Source organism: Callospermophilus lateralis, chromosome 5, assembly GCF_048772815.1.
Source record: "Callospermophilus lateralis isolate mCalLat2 chromosome 5, mCalLat2.hap1, whole genome shotgun sequence".
In the NCBI taxonomy this organism is placed as follows: domain Eukaryota; kingdom Metazoa; phylum Chordata; class Mammalia; order Rodentia; family Sciuridae; genus Callospermophilus; species Callospermophilus lateralis.
In genome coordinates this window covers 113,520,897-113,541,669 of record NC_135309.1, presented here as the reverse complement: position 1 = coordinate 113,541,669, position 20,773 = coordinate 113,520,897, and the positions used below count along the sequence as shown (strand labels likewise).

At 36.6% G+C, this 20,773-nt stretch overlaps 1 protein-coding gene across 6 annotated transcripts in view; it reads left to right on the top strand.

Moving 5' to 3' along the window:
• Mast4 (microtubule associated serine/threonine kinase family member 4) overlaps positions 1–20,773 on the top strand; it is a 552,573-nt gene that overhangs the window by 467,605 nt on the left and 64,195 nt on the right. For all 6 annotated transcript variants that reach the window (XM_076857186.2, XM_076857189.2, XM_076857185.2 and 3 more), the window contains 3 exons: positions 5,568–5,637; positions 11,201–11,279; positions 19,944–20,101. In XM_076857186.2, coding sequence (XP_076713301.2) covers positions 5,568–5,637; positions 11,201–11,279; positions 19,944–20,101 — 307 coding nt within the window. The remainder of the gene's footprint in view (positions 1–5,567; positions 5,638–11,200; positions 11,280–19,943; positions 20,102–20,773) is intronic.

The following is a 20,773-nucleotide window of genomic DNA, read 5'->3' as shown; positions in this document are numbered from 1 at the left end:
AGTAATGGTGCTGGATATAGAAGGATCAGTAAGACAGAAACAGGAAAACCGAGAGATTCAGAGAACCCACATTATAAGAAAGCCTTGATCCATTGTGTATAATTCTCTCTTTACCTGAAAACCCAATCGTATTAGTCTACTTTTATTCATTGGCCTGCTGTGAACACTTCACACTATACCCAGGGACAGTGCCATTGACAGCCAATCAAGGATTTTCCTTGGCTACTCAGAGTCAAAACAGTTGCCCAGGTTTAATTAATATTCTACAATTATATTTGGAGTGGAGCCAGTTTCTGAGACAGGTGTCTAAGTGAAAAGATCTCTGGCTGTCTTTACACGTCACCTGTCTAGGTTCATTGGGATAGACTCAAGCATGATTTGAACCATGATTCTACAAAGCTTGTTCACTTTGAGGTTTCTGTGCAAGAGTTTCAGTAGCCTCGGCTGGGGATGTGGCTCAAGTGGTAGCATGCTCACCTATCGTGAGGCACTGGGTTTGATTCTCAACACCACATTAAGAGAAAACACAAAATAAAGATATTGTGTCCACCTAGAACTAAAAAATAAATATTTTTAAAAAAGAGTTTCAATAGCCTCTTTATCTGCTGGCATTCATTTTGCAAGGAGATCCTAGGTTTGATTAAGTTTGCTCTTAAGGATTTTGAACAGTGGCCATATGCTGCTGAGGATCTCCCACAAAATGATAAGAAACAATACTCTGATTGTTATGGTATGAAACGTCACAATTAATTTAAGAGGCTTATCAAGTAATGACAACAAGGGTTCAAATGGGGGCTTACTGTTTGATCCACCAGGAGTTTCAAATGGTAATTATCATTATTCTTGGATTCCCTCAGTCCTGATAGAAACTCAAGGCATCAGAAACTATCTCATCCACAGACAGCTATTAAAAGCACATTAATAATCTATAGTGAGTAGAGCATATGCCTTTTAAAAAGATTTGTAGCTTGCTTCACTGTGGCAAAGACACGGGACTTCTCCAACCTAATTACAAAGCAATCAAACAATTTAATTAATCTGGAAATCACTTTCTTAACAATAACTGCCTCTGAAATGAGGCACCCTGTGTAGCACCATTAGGTGGAATATGGTTTTGATACACTGTTGTGTATTAGCCATGCTGTTGCCCATAGGGATCATGAAGTTAATTACTTAAGTAATACCTGACCACTACTAAAGCTTACTTTACCAGGTCAGAAACATCAACTGTGATACCAGCAGTCTATAAAGTATCCTAGCACTCAAACATCCAAGAGCCAGCAAATCCCCGGAGCAGCAGGATTTGAGTTATAAGCAAGTGCTGCACATATGGGCAGAGAATTAACTGGCACCAGTTTTCATTTGAGAGTCTCTCAGGTATTGCTTTGCAGATGGGTGGATGAATTCAGAGAGCAGTGCTGTGAGGAGTGAAGGTCATGTATAGGACTCTGGTTTCAATCCATCTTGCTCTCATCCTCGGGAAGCACTGCACATGTATGCAACTGTCAGGCCCTCATCTCTGCATTAACAATATAGATGGCATGCTTTATAATTTTATCTGTTCTGTTAGCAGCATTTTGATCATTGTATAACAAAACAGTGTCACTAAATCTTCAGAGACCAAGCAGAAATCAATTTCTATTTCAAATAAGAACAGACTTCACAGATTGACATCTATTTGTCTATTCTGCTAGTCTTATAATTTTTCCCTAAGAAAAATGGAATTTTTTGTTACATGTGGTACAGAAGTCTACAAAAAGGCTCATTTACCCTTTTCCTCTTTTACCACCACAACTTTGCTTTCTCTAGATTCCAGATTGTTGGGTTTGTCATTCTGTTCTCTCAGTCCCCACCGCACTGGAGATGCCACTCACTTGTAGTATATACTCTTTTTTCATCACTGATTTCTAATCCATCACCAATCACCCTTGGTCTGCCCACCACAATATTCTTTCTCTTTGCCTGACCTGCCTGATCTAGCTTTTTCTCTTCTGATGCTCCTTTGTCTACCCCACTCATGCCAGGTGAAAACCTGTGTCACCTCTCCCTTGCATTCAGACATCTCTTAAGTTCCTGCATAAACACAGCTTAAATCTTATTCACTTTACCAGTATGAATTTTCTTCATCCAGTAACCCTGTCTCTTTTATCTCCCTACTGTTTAGGTTGCTTGTGACCTCCCAGAAATCTCCTTCTCTTTCTCCCCTTATCTAAAACTTGCTGAACTGCTCTTAAATTGAGCTATAGTCTCTTGTCCATAAGGAATTATAGGTACTCTAGTCCACATCATTCTCATCATTTTCTGTACTATCCATGACTCTGCAGAGTCTTGATAATGTAATCATGCACTACATAGCATTATTTCCCCTTCATTCTAACCAACTCCATTTTTCAGCAAATCCTATTGACTGTACTACCAAAACATTGACAGTGGACTCATAAGATTTCATCACCTGGTGATGTGGATACCCCCTCATGTGTTTAAGTACATCCTGTAATGTTCACAGGATGATGAAATTGCCTAGCAACACATCTCGGAACGTGTCTAGTCCTTAAGCAACACATGCCTCTGTGTATGCTATGCATATTTTCATTTCAGCTTAGCTTTTCAATCCTGAGAAAAAGAATGATCCGTATTATTGAGATCATACAGATAGGTCTGCAACCTTGAAGTTGAAGATGTGGAAATTTGGGGTTGGTTCTACAGCAGTAGTAGAATTAGATATGTATGTAACATTTATATAATGGGGAAGACACTACAAATTTAGATTTTATAGCAATGAATTGGTAACCAAGGATTTGTTCATAGTGAGGGAGGTTTTTCAGATATTATACAATATATAGGTGTAGACATTAGGCCTAAAAATCTTTGATAGAAAATTATTCCTGTGCAATGAGAGAAAACTTTGCAAAACATACATAGAGGAAGATAACTTTCCTTATGTTTGGCTTTTGATATCTTTTAGATGGATATGTTGACAGAGCTAAAGCTAATGAAATATACCTGATAATGCTTTGGTTATTAGAAGTGAATTCAGAAAAAAGATTATAGATGGAGAATATAGAAAATATAATTAATGGGTTAAATTGTGTAATTGATTGGTTGATTGACTTTTAAACTTTTTTATTAGTTGCTCAAAACATTACAATGATCTTGACAATATCATACATTTGATTCAAATGGGGTACGTAATCTTATTTTTCCACGTGTACAGATTGCAGGATCACGTTGGTTATACAGCCACGGTTATACATAGGGCCATACTAGTGTCTATTGTATTCTGCTACCCTTCCTATCCCCCCCCCCCTCATTTATTTTTAAATAAGAAAAGTTAAATAGTAGCAATTTAAAAAAAAAAAAAAGTAGGTAAGAGGAAAAGATTAAATCAATACACCAGGAAAGGAACCCCAAGATGTTAAGGCAAAATCAGAACATGAGAGATGGCTAATGACAGCCATCTTTTCTTTTTCCTCCTCCTCCTCTTTATTTTTTTTTTAATTGTGCTGCATTTATATCCATCTCTCTGCCCATCCATCTTCAATGGGATGGGTTACCATGTACTGTAAAATGTTACATGGTTTTCTGGGAACCACTGACTAAAAATCTCTAAAAGTGAAAAAGATTGTAAATTAATTCCTTGTTTCTTCTTTCTCCAGATTTGTAAAAATATTTAATGAGCTCTCTAATTGATTACATTCAAATCTCCAGGGATGGTGGTGTTTTCTTTACAAAAAACACAAGCTAAGAATTTGCAGCCAGTTTTTCTTGGTCTTATATTTCATTCTAAGTGAATGAGGTAGCCAGGTCTGTTCTCAAAATATCTTGGCTTCAAACAAGTAGTAGTTTTGTTACTCCTAATAATTTACTGGTAATTTGCTTTATATGGTGTATGAGCAAAGTGAATATTTCTCTCAAATAAAAAAAAATCTATTCAAAGATTTCTGGCATTAGACTATTCCCCATAGGAAGCAAAACTTTTTAGCTATCTTGAAATTATTGAGATCTTTTATGGAATATAAAGAGTAAAAAGCTAAGTTAAGGGGGGAGGAATGAAAGCTATTGAGAGGAGTCAAAATAACTTAATTTAGCAGTGTAGCTTAATGGACAAAATGAATCCTGGATTAATAGATGGCAAAAGCAAAACCCATTTCTCCAAGGGTCCAAGGAACACCAGATGCAAAGACATAATAAATTTTATTGCAGTAGGGGGAAAAATGTTTCTTGATTCTCTATCCATAAAGAATTGGGCATCTCAGCACTTCCCCCATTGAATAGCTTTGATTGTAGTATCTGTCATAAAGTTAATGGCATCTGTTGAAGACATCACTATAAAATTTGCAACCCTAAGTTAATTGAAAAATTTCAGTAGAGATGCAGCTAGTCCAGAAGTCCTCAAGGTAACCATAAACTTAGCCTCCTTAATGTGTTAGTCTATTCTTTCTACCCACTGGTAATAGGTTGTTTTCCTTTACAGTCAGGTACTGACTTTAATGTGAAATCTTCTGTTCCTTACACCTAATTACAATTTTCATTTCACTAAGAAACCAGTGCTGTGGCAACTGGGCTTGCTGATGGGGGATGGAACATATTTCCAGATTTATCAGTCATTTTTCAAGAATATACAGGCTAACTTTGTAGCCTTTCCTCACCTCCTCACTGAAATCAACTCTAGTCCCAGGCGGTCCTCAGTCAGTTCCACCAATCTAATTAAACATGCAGAGAGAAACAGGGTGGTCTGGAGTGTCCTGAACTTGCCCTCGCCAGCTGCCTGCCAAGCTTTCTCAATGATCAGTAGCAGGTTGAGTGGGCTAATAGAGAAAGTAACAAGCCCCAAAGGAGCTGCCCTCCTTCTAGTGAGCAATCAGTGCTCTCCTCTGCCTCCAAAGAACTTGGGAAGATATGTGCTGCCAGTCTCTGTGTGGCTATGGCTTTTAGAGGCCACCTGGCCAGTCAAGCTCCAGCTGCTTAGGAGCAGAGAGATTGTTGAAGAAAATATTGACAAGGAATAATCCTGCTGGACCCCTCTAGCAATGCAAGGATAGATCTGGGTCATTTCAGAAATACATCCAGGGGGCTGGATTCTTCCTAGTATTTTATAACTAGGCCTGACACACACACATTTCAAATGTGCACTTTGAGCATTTGCTTTCAAGAACTAAGACATTTTACTAAGGTGGTCTCCCCAAATAGAAGTACCTCCAAATTGAAACGTGTACCTGCCCAATCTGCTCTTTGAAATGTTAGCATCTAGAGGGTTACAACCCAGACATTTAGATATTCACTAGTCTATAGGGCCAAATCTTTAGATTATTAAATGTGTGGAAGACTGCAGTTGGTGATATGGGTGACTGTGTATTCATTTATCTTGCACACATGGAAAGCTCTGCTGGAACTCAGGCACTACTCCTCCAAAACGTACTCCAGGTAAAACCAAAAGTATATTATAAGGGGAAAGGACATTTTACAAAAATGTAAAGGAACTTATAACTAAGGAAAGAAGATTCTACATGTGGATAATGGTATAAAAACCAAAATCTTGTAAAGTTTTCTCTTTTCTCTCTCTCTAGGAAATAGCCCTCAAGATAGTCCAAGAAATTTCTCCCCCAGTGCCTCAGCCCATTTTTCATTTGCACGGAGGTAAGAACTTCTTGTGAGTTATTTATGTAATATGGAGAATTCCATTTCCAGTCCCCTCCCCCTCCCCCTCCCCTCCTGCTCTTGAGGTCTCACTGGTTGTCACATAAGGCCTTATTGATGAATTCCACCTTACTTTGGAATTTGAAGTCCCTTTTTGGTCCTTCATCAAATGGAGCTATCCCAGTGAGGGCAGGAAATTATACTTTCTCTCTTTTCTTTCATCCCTAATACATGCCTTGTACATGATTGGTGGTCAACAGGTTATTCCTGAATTATCTGAGCTTAAATTATAGAGGTTTCACTAATCTGTGTCATAGTGCAACTTTTTTTGTTGTCCATATTGAATAGTTTTTCTAAAAATGGCTTTCTTGGGACCACAAAGTGTAAGCTCTGAGATGCTTCTATATTTGGGGGGAGCATTAAGTCAGCAGTGTAGTAATCCCCCCTGAAGGAAAAAAAAAAAAAAACATATGTGGATCATAGAGGGTTTTGTTTTCTCTTGTGATCATGTTCATAATGGGACGTGGGATATTAAAGAGATACATCTCCTTTTGGGCAGTGAGTGAAGAGGAAATATTATTGCTCTGAAGGATCTAATATTCAGCCTTTGCAGGGATCGTCTTCGACAATGGTATAACCCTGTCAGAGGAGTATACTCAGCCATGTCCTCCTATTCTACAGGTGCAATCAGTGTACTTCACCCTCTTAACTTACTTAACTTGTCCTTCTCTGTTCAGGAAGAACACAGTGAAAGAAAAATGCCCCTTGAGTCTGGTCTCTGAATGTTCAGGATAAATTTGGTTTATTATCTGAATGTCTTAGATATTTGCTAAAATTTCCTCAGATTCCTGGGTATATTCTGAAGGAGATTAAAGTAGCACTTAATAAATTCATATAAGTAAATTAAAAACTGCATTTGTTCCTACCTATATTACTAATCAGCAAAACTTACAATATGCTCACTGCTCTTTGTCAGCATGTGATACATTTTCTATTGAAGAATCCAGAGGAAAGGATATGTTTGCAGCATTATCTAAATTCCGTATAATTAAGATTTCATTAAGCCTCAAGCCAAAAAGAAATGTTTGTTCTTTCATTAGTTTAATCATTTCCCATCATATGTTAAATGTCTATATGTTTCCCGCTGTGGGGATGATATAAGAATAATTAAGACATCATCTCAGCTGGTCACAGTGGCTCACTCCTATAATCCCAGTGACTTTGGAGGCTAAGGCAAGAGAATTGCAAGTTACTGGCCAGTCTGGGCAAACATAGTGAAACTCCATCTCCATCTAAAAAAAAAAACAAAAGCAACAAGAAACAAACAAAACCCCACAATCCCCAATGATCTTAACGACTCCACACCATAATCTTCCCTTAATTTCAACTTCTTTTAGTTTCTCATTTTAAGTACTGTAAAGAAAACATGAAAACTAACTGTGTCCCAGGAAGCCTCTTGTCCAGTGAATATTAATTCATTTTAGTACTACTATTCCATGTGGGAGAAAGAATCCTCTAAAAATAAACAAACAGACCTCTAAAAAAGGTGGGGGGAATGCATTTAATTACTTTAATAAGAAAAATGCAAATCTCATTGCAGCATGCATTAAAACATGACAGAAACCATAGCCTCTTAATCCTACCAGATTTATAAAAATGAAGAGAATCTAATAATGAAGTGGGTGACTAAAGGACAGATGAATCTGGTTTCTGTGCTTTGAAAAAAAAAAAACACAAACCCCAAAGCATGTTATTTTTTGACAAACCATAAACCGTGACAGGGGATTATCACAGGAGACCTCTGGTTCATTTTGAATGAACTTCCAGCTGGAATTCCCTCCACACTCTTCAAAAAGTATTAATTTAGATTATGACGTGAGTGATCATCTTCTTAAACATTTATTCAGGTAAACAGAACTCTGTATTGGTTATGAAGATTCAAATTGGCTGTTTATCATCTGGGAGTCTTCCTCTTCAATTTTGGAGTTGATTTTCATTTAGGAAGCATGGAGATTTTATCCAGGGTCACTGTTGCTGTGAATTTCTGAGCCTTTAAAAAAAAAAAATGCCATTTTAAGACTCACACATTTTATTTTCTTATGAATTTAGACCAATAGAGGAAATATTGCTGTATTTTAAAAACTATTCTTGGGTGAAGAATGAAGGTCAGGCTAATTAATCTTTTCTGACCTTATTTGTTTCATTGATAGACACCTCCTATAATAGTTTAATTACACACTGTAAAATATGACGATGCACACTTCTTTTCCATATTTTCTAACCCAGATTCAAGAGCAAATTTATCAAGTTAATTTTAAATACTCAGGTTTAAAAACAATAAAAAATGAGCATCATAATATCACAGATTTTATCTGGGACAAGGAAACATTTTCATACTGCTAATTGTAACACAGGTTCAGTATCCCTAATCTGCAAATCCAAAATCCAGAATCTCAAAATTCTGAAACTTCTTGAGAGCCATTGAAACTTTTGAGCAGGAACATGATACTCTAAAGAGTTTCAGATTTGAGGAATTTGGGATGCTCAAGGTTAAAGCTTATATACATATTTGACAAAAAAGTTTCCAAATCTGAAACACTTGTGGTCCCAAGAATTTTGGAAGAGGATGCTCAACCTGTACTGATGATGCTCAATCCATCTAATTGTAAATTACTCCTCCGCCTCCCTTTTTTCCTCCCTTGTAATAATGGTCGGGCTTTGTGGAAGTTACAGAGGTTTACATTACTTTCACTTCCATTGGAAATCTAATGCCCTTGAATAAATGCTAGGGGTCTCTCCTAGTTGCCTAGTTGTTATTTGCCAGGTTAAATCGCAGAATATATTTCCACAGCAATTTACAAGAACAGGTTTGGTTGCTGAATTCAGAACATGATAGCACTTTTGACCAATGCAACTTCCTAGTTCCTGTTTCAAAATTCTTTCTTGATTTTAGTTGGTTATATTACATCAGTATAGTTCAGTTTATTCCTGCATCAAGTAGAATATACAATATATTACCCCAGTTGACTATAACAATTAAACAAAGACAGAAATTTGCTTTCTCTTCATTCAATTGAAAGAGCCTGATTGATAGAGCTTTTCATTCTTTCATTGTTGTGCATTTTTAAATCTAAATTTTGTGAGTAGTGTTGAAATGATGATTTTATTTTATGGCCGATTTCTTTGTATCCTATGTTTCCATTAGATGTTTTTCCTTCTTACTTTTTCCTTTAATGTAGCATTGAAATTTTCACCCACAAATAAAGATTCTTCAAAAAAGCCTTGTTGTTTGGCAAGAATGTAGTCATGTCTTCAGATAATGTTTTATTGGTAGCTACTGCAAAGAAAAGACAACATTGTTAGTAGAATCCAAATTGCACTCCTATGATAGCTTTCTTGAAAAGGGAGCATGTTCTCTCTTAAGTACTGAATACAGCATATATAGTAACTCCTGATGTGTGGTTGTCATGGTAATGAAAATGCAATGGTCCTTTTGCTCCATTTGAGTAAATAGATATGGACAACTTAGGGAACTTTATGAGACATAAATTATTTCTGGTTGATGGCTGTACAGAGTACTGAACACCTTCTTGTTTAAACATATTTCTAGCTGTGTGTTTTCTGGACTAAGCAAATGTAATTTATGCTTCAGAGTTAATAAGAACATGTCTCCTCTTGGAATTGTTCATCCATCTGAAATATGTTCGTTGTTACCTGAGGGAAAGCAGAGTTAATGAATCACAAAACAAAATCATAGTAGGGGAAATTGTGCCCCTCACTCTTTCCAGAGACTAGTTTCTGATAATTGCTATTAAATGGACTGAATAATTCTTTTAAAATCATATCTTTTTCTTACTTTTCCAAATTGGAAATATTTGAAATATAAAGTATAGGCATGATGAGGTGAACCTGAATCCATTTAACTGATATAGTTGGATATCTTTATATTATTATAATTATTTTCTTCTTAAACCTTTAATATTTTCAATTGTTTAAAAAATGTTCTTGAACATTATATAACTTAGTTTTCCCAATTCCTTTTACCCAGTATGTATTTACAAACATTTTGCTTCTTCTTTTATTTTTTTTAACATACTTGATTCAATTGTACTCCAATCACGGTCACAGAAATGACAGGTAAATTTCACCAAAATCTTAACGTTGTGGTAGTTCTGTGATTTGTCCACTTGATTTTCTCCATTTTGTCTTTGTAGACCATTTGCCTTTATTTCAGTAACATTTGTTACTATGATAATATTTCCTTTGAATACCAGGCTAAAAGGTCAGCTTTTTATATAAACATCTAATTGTGGTTTCTCAAAGTCTAATGCTGTTGAATTCCCTGATTTAAACTTATTGGGAATATGTTTCTGGTAAATTTAACCTATTCTTTTCTTTCCTTTAGTAAATTAATATAGTCTTGGATTATTTTTTAAAAAATCTGCATTTGCTACAGCATCTAAGAATACAATAACCCTCTTTATAAAATGTGTTTTTCCTAATTTTCCCCTGTGCAAATTTGCATGTGTTTGTTTCCACAATATTTTATAATTTGGGGGGTACGGTCTTACTTGAAATTGATAATAAAATTGCTAATAGTTCCAGAATGTCGAAGATTTCAGAAAATTTGCCTTCTGGTGTTACCTTGCCCTGTTAGTGGTAGTATCTATACCACTGCATGAATTCATCTTAGGCCCTTGTATAAGTGACTCTAATTCATAACTCTAGTCCACCTCAGAAGCCACTGTCCTACTACCATTTGAAGATAAAAACTACTCTCATCAAGGTTCCTGACAGCTTTACCTCTAAAACTAAAGCAGATGACTTTATTCTTTGCATTTGGCTCTGTTACTAGGGCAGAATTTTTTTTTTTTTTTCCTGCCCCAGTCACTGGCCATAGCTAGGCTGCATGCTCAGAAACTGCAATGGGTGGACACTTGGTGAAGCCAAGTCACTTTCAATCACTGGGCATTAACCCTACAGAGGTTCTGAGCTCAAAGGCAGTCAATTACTTAGTAGTGAAGTTATTTGCCCCTTGAAGGTTGAGCCAGCTCTGAGCCTACTGCTCCCCGCTTCCCTAGGTGTGATGAGTAGAAAATGTTCCCTTAAAAATACTAAGTGGAAAGTGCTAGGGAAGCCCTGAACTTCCCCCACAGACTCTGGTTCCATGGTGGAATTTAGGCTCTTGCAAAGATTACAGGCCTGGATTTTAGTTCCCAGATGTGAGTGCTTTTCCTCCCCACTTCTGTTTGTATTCATTTGAATTTGCTGAGTCTGATCATTGTAATTATCCCTGGTATTCATTTTGTCAAAGTGTATTAGTGAGAGATCAATACTATGGATCAACCCATTCACTTTCTACTTGTTTGGGTGTATTGATTCCATTTAAATAAAATTCAACGTGCTGTATAGTGTTTGTTTACCCTGACCGTGGTTGAGCATTTCCACATCCTCACAGATTATGTTTGTGTCATTCATTTGACTAAAAATTCTGGGTTTCCCTGGGGTTGCCATGTAGCAGTCCTCCAGTGCTGGCCTGAGCTGACCTTCCCTTTCTCCATAGGTCTGATGGACGCCGCTGGTCCTTGGCTTCCCTCCCCTCCTCTGGCTATGGGACAAACACACCCAGTTCTACCGTTTCTGTAAGTGCCTGCTTTTTTTCTCCCTTCTCCCTCACAACTGCAGAGCTAATGAGTGGGCAATGTTTTCTCTGGGTGTTTCCTTGTAGGAAAGAGGAGATAAATTCCACATGTCTACTACTGTGAATAGGTTCCGCATTAAATGATAGCCTGACAAACACAGAAAGGACCATCTTTTGCTGCAAGCTTCTAAACAGTGGCACATAAATTGTGTAAGATCCAGGATCACAAGTTTGGAGGAGATTGGGAACTTTCACTTTAATACCATTTGTTTTATAGGTTTTTTTTGGTGGTGGTGGGGGGGGAACATAATCTGATTTTATTGCTTTGGTTCCATGCCAGTGATATTAATACTGAAAGTGCCATTAAACTTGGATGGGCTTGGTCTTTTTTCTTGTGTGTTTTAGGTAGAAGTTTATTTTGTTTTGTTTTCTCCTAAAAACAATAACAACAAAAAGCAAGCTGTAAATTTGTAGGTGCCTTCTAGGTAAGGACTTTATGCTTTTGCTTCCCTTTCTTTTTCTTTCTTTCTTTCTTTCTTTTTTTTTTTTTTAACTAGGAAAGGACTTTTAAGGAAAGATGAAAAGAATATTAAATAAAAAGGCAAGATGAAATTATGCAAAAAGGATAGAGGAAAAGGATGTTCTTGCCCCAAACTAGTAAGATTTTCAACAATAGGCCTATCAATTACGGGACACAACTCAGTAGATTAGATAACATGGGTTTATAGTTCAAATGAGTGGTATTGTTGGGTATCTGTATCCATAGGGCTTTAGAAACCAGGTGGTCATTTAGAAAGGCCCAGGAGGTCTGAGGTGTTCAATAAATATCTAATGAGGTGGCCCGGATGCTCTTATACCAGCCAGGAATATGGAGCAGTGACTGCAGAGCCCTTTTGGATGCATTTCCTTCCTCATTTTGTCAAAATCTATAGTTTTTTATTTAGGGATATCCATCTATTGTGTTTGCCACAGCCCAAAGCACTGTGCTAAGCACATAGATTCAGGCACTTAATAATGCTTGAATTGACAAGAAACTGCAGTTAAATTGATAAATGTTAATTGGTATAACCACTGCCTTAATCTTGTGTGTTTCCAGAACCCTGGGTGTAATAAAAGTGGGTTTTCTGAATCACCTATTTTTGTTTTTCTTTCTTTCTTTTCTTTTTTTTTTTTTTTTTAGTTGTAGATGGACACAATACCTTTATTTTATGTATTTATTTTGATGTGGGCTGAGGATCGAACCCAGTGCCTCACACATGCTAGGCAAGTGCTTTAACACTGAGCCACAACCCCAACCCCTTCCAGAGCACCTTTAAAACTGAACTGCTAAAATCTGCTGAATTACTAAATACTTTCTCTTATAGTGTTTTATCGAAGAGAGGTCATTTATTTTTCAAATATTTCCTTTGTTGTAGTATGTGAATTTATTGTCCTTTGAGATTATTTTTGAGAAACATCCTAACCATCTTGAGAAGTTCCAGTGGCTCATCAGTGTCACATCTGTAAAAATATTGAATGGCATCACCAAATAAAATTGTCACTAATAGTGAAGTCATCATTGGTCATTATGACAGTAACTGCTCACATCTCCTCATTGAAAATATAGAAAACCACAATGTGAAAACAAATGCTGAAATCAATTGACAGGAAAAAAAGTAATTTTTTTTTTTTTTAAGTTCTAAGTGCCATTCTTTCCAAGATCTTTGGGTATCTTTACTTAGAGCCAAACATGAATAAATAGATGCTTGGCTTTCTGTTCTGTGGCTTTCTTGTACTTATTCTCATTTAATTCTCCCTAGACTCAAAATTTAAACTCATGTTTCCTGACTCCAAATTCTTTTATTTCAGCCCTATCAGCTTGCAGTGCCTTTAGTGGAGTTTATTATAGTTTGGATGCAGAAATCTCGTTTGCAAGAAAAATAGCGTGCAGGACCTCTCCTTTCCATCTCTAGTATATAGTACACCATTAAAAAAAAAAAACAATCTGTAAAGGGGTAGTAAGCTATGTGGAATTTGGACTACATTGCATATGAATAACTTTTAAAATAACATCTTTAAAAGTACATATTATGAGGTAGAACTAGTCTAATTTCTAAAGTGCTGGGGTTCATTGAGTCCTGGCAACAATAGCTGTGATGTAGTTGCTTCCATCTTTCTCATTTTATGGATCAGAAACTCAAGGGGCTGTTTATCAACCCCACACTTACCAATATGAATACAACAAGTGGTCTAAACCTTATCTTTTAGCTGTTTCTAAGACATTTATATGACATTTCTTAAAACAAACTTTGCAATTAGAAAGTTTAACATGGCCATCAAAAAATTTAAAAAATAGTAAAAAAAAAAAAAAAAAAAAAAAAGTTTAACGTGACCATCAATCATAATGGAGCCACTGCTGTCCCTAACTTCTATATTTGCCTAAAGAAGAAGTTACCTGGGGTGGTTTTTAGCCAAACACACATACTCTGTTTTGAACACTTTCTCTCTCTAGCATTTCCTTATTGAAGAAGGTGATATGTGGTTGTTGATATCAACATTCCTCTGTTTTCTGTCAAAATGAAAATTTAGCTTCCAAGATGCTCTTTTACCAAAAATCTGAAGGAGCAGTTTAATCTGTGGACTGGAGGTGCCGTTGCATAAAAGCACAGCTCTCTTTTCTCCTTATTGGTTGTTGATAAAAGGGATGAGCAAAAACTGGAAAAGCCATCTTTCTCTCTTCTTCAGTTTATCTGTGCTCCTGTCCTTTAAATATTAGAGCAAAATTTGTGTAAAACTGCTTAGTAGTTATAGTATCTTCTTTCCTAACTCTAATGTGCTTCACTCTTAGATGTCTCATTAACTATTAGTCATTTAGCCAATCAAAAATACACTTCACTTATTTTTAAATAAAACTATAGAATATATACAGATAAAATTATAAGCCTTCTGAAAATATAGTTTAAATTTTACAGATAATTGCGTTGTTAGCTGAACTCCAAAACTGCTTATGCTGAAATGTAAACATTATTATATCATTATCCTTTGGGTATGATGAAAACTGTAAAATTGCCCACGTTAAAAATGCTATATTCTGAAATTGTAAAGATTTGGTCATATGAAGTCAGTCAGTCTTTCCAGAGACTATTTAGTATTGAAACTCTCTTAGCATCAAATTTTGCGGTTAGAATTAATTTGTGGAACTTTTCCAAGATAATATTCAGATCATAATTTTTAATTTTGAAGTAAGTAATATGGAATTGCAGTAGTTGGAAGACATTCCTTCATATATTTCCCACTAGATAAATTATTTTCTGCTGAGAGAAAGAGTGGAAATAAGAATATAAATACTCATAAATATGAGGTATGACTATAAAATTATATTGCTTTTAATAAATAACAAGTAGAAACTTAGGCATGCATATGCATACTGTTCTTTGCAGAATGGTTATCTTGAGAGAGTAAATGCTTATTTGAAATTATATCATTACTCAGAACATGTATTTGGAACTCTCATTGCCTTGAAAACTGGCAGAGTTTTTTTTGTGTAAATCTTCATTCTTTGAAAAGGGATATGATTTATACTGTAGTCAAAATTGTATGCAAATTAGTTGGAGAACAAGATTCAGTGATACCACATTGAGAGGAATATGAAAAAAATGAGACTTAATTTATTGGAAAATTCCCAAACTAACTCTTGAAATTCTTCTAAAAGTGGTATCTCAACACTGTTTTGACCAATAGAGAAGAACCTTTTCAATAAGCATTTGAGAGCAACCTCTGGTGGAACATTCTTGTAGTTCCAGCAACTTGGGAGCCTGAGACAGGAGGATCCTTTGAACCCAGCCCGAGTACCATGAATAGACCCTGTCTCAAAAAGATAGATAGATAGATAGAGAGGTAGGTAAGTAGGTAGGTAGGTAGGTAGGTAGATAGATAGATAGATAGATAGATAAAGTATATGAGGCCCATGGACAGTGGAGACTGCATTTGAATCCTTCTGTTGCCCTGGGAACTCTCTTCTCTGGCTTTGAAGTTCTCCTCTGAGTCTCTCATCTCGGCTGAAACTGAACCTATACTTATGTTTGTCCAACAAAACTCACTTTGGGGGCCCCATTTAAAACCTTTTTATTCACCCCTCCAGGCCATTTCACTGTGCTGCTATTGTCCTCATTGCCCTGGGACCATCCTTTTGGTTTGGCCCTAAGTCCAATTGCACCTTGCTTATTCTAGCCGAGATGAAAAGAACTCTCCCCAGAGAAGCTTCCCACTTCCCTAGTTCTCCAGTACTAGGATAGGACAGCCCCTGTAGCTGTACATCACCCAGTTTATCATGTTCTCTGTCACTAAACATGGGCCACCTTGCTTAAGAGGTTATATAAGTTATATGATGAAATTATTTTTAAGATTCTAATGTTTAATAGCTGTTACCATTTTGTTACATTTGTTACAGCTGTTTTAAAAGACATGTGTTTATTTTGTTTAATAAATGTTAAAGATATCACCGAAGCCTCTCCCTCCCTATTCTCTCTCCTTCCTTCCTCCACAGAAGACCCCTCTCTGTAGTCCATTTGTATTGTTTTGGTGATTTGTGTGAAATTCTTGAGCCTGCTGTGGTTTGGAAGATTAACCTTATTAATTTTTATTTTTATTTATTTTTATTTTTTTTATTAGTTGTTCAAAACATTACAAACCTCTTGACATATTTCATACATTTGATTCAAGCAGATTATGAACTCCCATTTTTACCCCGTATACATATTGCAGATTCACATCGGTTCCACATCCACTTTTTTACATACTGCCATACTAGTGTCTGTTGTATTGTGCTGCCCTTCCTATCCTCTACTATCCCCCCTCCCCTCCCCTCCCCTCCCCTCTCCTCCCATCTTCTCTCTACCCCATCTACTTTAATTCATTTCTCTCTCTTGTTTTTTTATTCCCTTTCCCCTCACTTCCTCTTATATATAATTTTGTATAACAAAGAGGGTCTCCTTCCTTTACCATGCAATTTCCCTTCTCTCTCTCTTTCCCTCCCCCCTCTTGACCCTGTTTAATGGTGATCATCTTCTCATGCTCTTCCTCCCTATTCTGTTCTTAGTTGCTCTCCTTATATCAAAGATGACATTTGGCATTTGTTTTTTAGGGATTGGCTGGCTTCACTTAGCATAATCTTTGTGCCATCCATTTCCCTGCAAATGCCATGATTTTGTCATTTTTTAGTGCAGAGTAATACTCCATTGTGTATAAATGCCACATTTTTTTATCCATTCATCTATTGAAGGGCATCTAGGTTGGTTCCACAGTCTAGCTATTGTGAATTGTGCTGCTACGAACATCGATGTAGCAATATCCCTATAGTACACTCTTTTAAGGTCTTCAGGGAATAGTCCGAGAAGGGCAATAGCTGGGTCAAATGGTGGTTCCATTCCCAGCTTTCCCAGGAATCTCCATACTGCTTTCCAAATTGGCCGCACCAATTTGCAGTCCCACCAGCAATGTACAAATGTACCCTTTTCCCCACATCCTCGCCGGCACTTATTGTTGTTTGACTTCATAAGGGCTGCCAATCTTACTGGAGTGAGATGGTATCTTAGGGTAGTTTTGATTTGCATTTCTCTGACTGCTAGAGATGGTGATCATTTTTTCATGTACTTATTGATTGATTGTATGTCTTCCTCTGAGAAGTGTCTGTTCAGGTCCTTGGCCCATTTGTTGATTGGGTTATTTGTTATCTTATTGTTTAGTTTTTTGAGTTCTTTGTATACTCTGGATATTAGGGCTCTATCTGAAGTGTGAGGAGTAAAAATTTGTTCCCAGGATGTAGGCTCCCTATTTACCTCTCTTATTGTTTCTCTTACTGAGAAAAAACTTTTTAGTTTAAGTAAGTCCCATTTGTTGATTCTTGTTATTAACTCTTGTGCTATGGGTGTCTTATTAAGGAATTTGGAGCCTGACCCCACAGTATGTAGATCGGAGCCAACTTTTTCTTCTATCAGACACAGAGTCTCTGATTTGATATCAAGCTCCTTGATCCATTTTGAGTTAACTTTTGTGCATGGCGAGAGAAGGGGATTCAGTTTCATTTTGTTGCATATGGATTTCCAGTTTTCCCAGCACCATTTGTTGAAGATGCTATCCTTCCTCCATTGCATGCTTTTAGCCCCTTTATCAAATATAAGATAGTTGTAAGTTTGTGGATTAGTCTCTGTGTCCTCTATTCTGTACCATTGGTCCACCCGCCTGCTTTGGTACCAGTACCATGCTGTTTTTGTTACTATTGCTCTGTAGTATAGTTTGAAATCTGGTATCGCTATGCCACCTGATTCACACTTCCTGCTTAGAGTTGCTTTTTGGGTCTTTTATTTTTCCATATGAATTTCATGATTGCTTTATCTATTTCTACAAGAAATGCCATTGGGGTTTTGATTGGCATTGCATTAAAACTATAGAGAACTTTAAAAAATCACGAGAAAAATATCCAATACTTTCCAAGTTATTTCAGGAAATAGAAAAAGAGGGAGCTCTTCCAAATTCATTCTATGAGGCCAACATCACCCTGATTTCGAAACCAGACAAAGACACTTCAGAGAAAGAAAACTACAGACCAATATCTCTAATGAACCTAGATGTAATTTTTATTTTTAGATAGGTAACATGATCTCTTGTTCTTTACATAGTAGCCCAATAGCAATTAGGCCAGCAGCTTATGATAGAATACATTACTATTTCTACAGCAACTTGAATCAACATTCACACTCAGTGGATTAAATAAATATTTTAAATAGCTTACATTTGAATTGATACTTTGCCATCCAAAGTGATTTCTTTAAACTTATGAACAAACTTTTGGGTTTTCCAGTCTTGAGATACAGGAATGTAGACATTGATTTATCTGAGACATATGTATAATTTTTCTGAGTGTTGAACCTGGGTTTCACATATGATAGGCAGGTGTTCTACCACTGAGTTGCATCCCCAGCACTACGTATAGATTCTTAAATCTCCTGTTCCATTTGCTAAATTCATTGTCTTTATTGTTACTACCACTGCCTCTCTCCTGCCTGAATTGATTGTTTTATTATTTTTCTGAATTCTTGAATTGACTAAGGTCATATGTTTTATTTTTTTCATAGTGAACATACCTAAAGCTGTGCCTATTTATTCTGAATAAAGCTTTGTGTTTATCTTCTAAGTCTTTCTAGTAGTGTTCTCATTTTTATGATTTATAAAATAATCTCATTACACCACAAAAGTACCTCTTTGTCTCAGTCTGTTCTTAGTAAGGCATTTTATAATTTCAAGGTATTTGGATATTTTTAGTCTCTAGCCGTTATTTCCTAGTGTTACTGCATTGCAGTGCCTTGGTATTTACAAAGGTGCTCTTAATGTACTGACAGGTTTTTTGTTTTTTTTTAAATAAAGCCTTCTAGAACTGACATTTTCAAATGAGTGGCATTGTTCAAAATATGCTTATCCTAAACCATGTTTCCACTTAACAATTTCTCGATTTCTTGTATTAAGAATGCTTAGAGTTTACTTCTCACTAAAACTGTAAACAAGAAATAGTTTCTTTGCTTTATAGCTGTGTATCCCAGGTTGATTTAAAGTGGTGCTATTTAGCTGTTCATCTTTTCTACCATACCATGTTCTAGGTGTTGAATACTTTCAAAAAGTAAAACAGTCAGGTATAGTGGTACATGCCTGTAGTCCCAGCTACTCGGGAGGGTGAGGCAGGATCACAAGGTTGAGGCCAACCTGGGCAACTTAGTAAGCCCTTGTATCAAAAATTTTTTTAAAGGCTGGGTATGTAGCTCAGTGGTAGAGCACTTGACTGGTATGTATGTGAAGCCCTGAATTCAAATCCCTAGTACCATTTAAAAAAAAAAAAAAGTGATAACCTCAGTGGGGGGGAGGGGGGCGATTACAAAATTTAAAAGTATGATCTTACTGAGAAAGCTTCTTTAACCTTTCTGTTTTACCCATGACACACATTGATGGTAGTGGCATCAAAGGACAGCATGCATTCTTTTTGTTGGGGGAGGTACTGGAGATTGAACCCAGGGATACTTAACCACTGAGCAACATCCTTAGCCCTTTTTGTGTTTTATTTAGAGACTGGGTCTTGCTGAGTTGCCCAGGGCCTCACTAAATTGCTGAGGCTGGCTCTGAACTCGAATTCCTCCTGCCTCAGTCTCCCTTGCCTCTGGGAATTACAGGTGTGTGCCACCACACCCAACAACATGCATTCTTAATAGAGATTTCACCATGTTATTCCTGATCTCACATCATATCATTTGTTATTTACCTAAAATCACAGTGTTTAATCATGAGAACAGTATAAGTGAGGCTACCATACTCAGGTAGGAACTAATCTGTGATACAACGCACCCAGCACTTAAATTGCACTCCACCTCTGCTTTTTTCCTTTGGCTTTACCTGGGTTCTTTTTATTGTCTGAGCTTGGTTTTATCCAGAGAAGAAATTATCTTTTGGGGAAACTGTCCTTATAGACAAATGAGATGAGATATAGAAGGTAAACTGACCCCTCAGAGAAAATGGTCAGAAATATAATTAGGCCGTCGTTGTAATTATAACACAAAAAGGAAGCAATATAAAATGTGGGCATCACCCAGGTTTGGTGCTTTTTTTTAGAGACAGTCTTATAACTCTATTTGGTTTGTTTCAGTCATCCTGCTCCTCCCAGGAGAAGTTGCATCAGTTACCATACCAACCAACGCCAGATGAATTACACTTCTTATCGAAACATTTCTGTACCACTGAAAGCATTGCCACTGAGAACAGATGCAGGAACACACCCATGCGCCCCCGTTCCCGGAGTCTCAGGTGTGTGTGGGCCCGACCACGAATTTATGTCCTGGAGTGTGTGTGTTTTCAGCCATTTTGAGTGAAAACCTTTCATCTTTTAATTCATATATAGGTTAACTAATCTGTGAACTATCATAAACAGAGTGTGACTTTTCCATATAAAAGATGACATTGTTGATTATCATTCTGTGACACTGTCTTGTTTCTTCTAAATTTTCACAATTTGCTAATTACTACTTTAATGGTAATGGTGATGACCTTAGGGGGCTACCTATAGAAACTTGTAGCCATTAGAAATTTTAAGGCAATCCATCACAGCTCCAAGAGCAGTTAATATTAAATGAAGAGGAAGAAGGTTGGCCAAAAAGGAAGGAGGATATTTTTTCCAGATTCCATATTATAAAAGCCCACCCTAGTCTTTTTATTCATTCCTCATAGCATAAGTCTTACCTTCTCCAGGACTCTGAACAAAATTTCAGCAGTTTGTGTCTCCTGAATTTTGTGGATGTCAAATGTAATCCACTATACATTGGGTAGGGACAGGTTTTTTTTAATTTTTTTTTAATAACCTTGTTTCTAATAGTATATATCACAGTCTGTTTCTTCAGGAAGCAGATTCTAAAGTACAGATTCCTGTCCAGAATGTTCATTAGGGAGCCTTCTGGGAACCAGCACTTTTGGAAGGGAAAG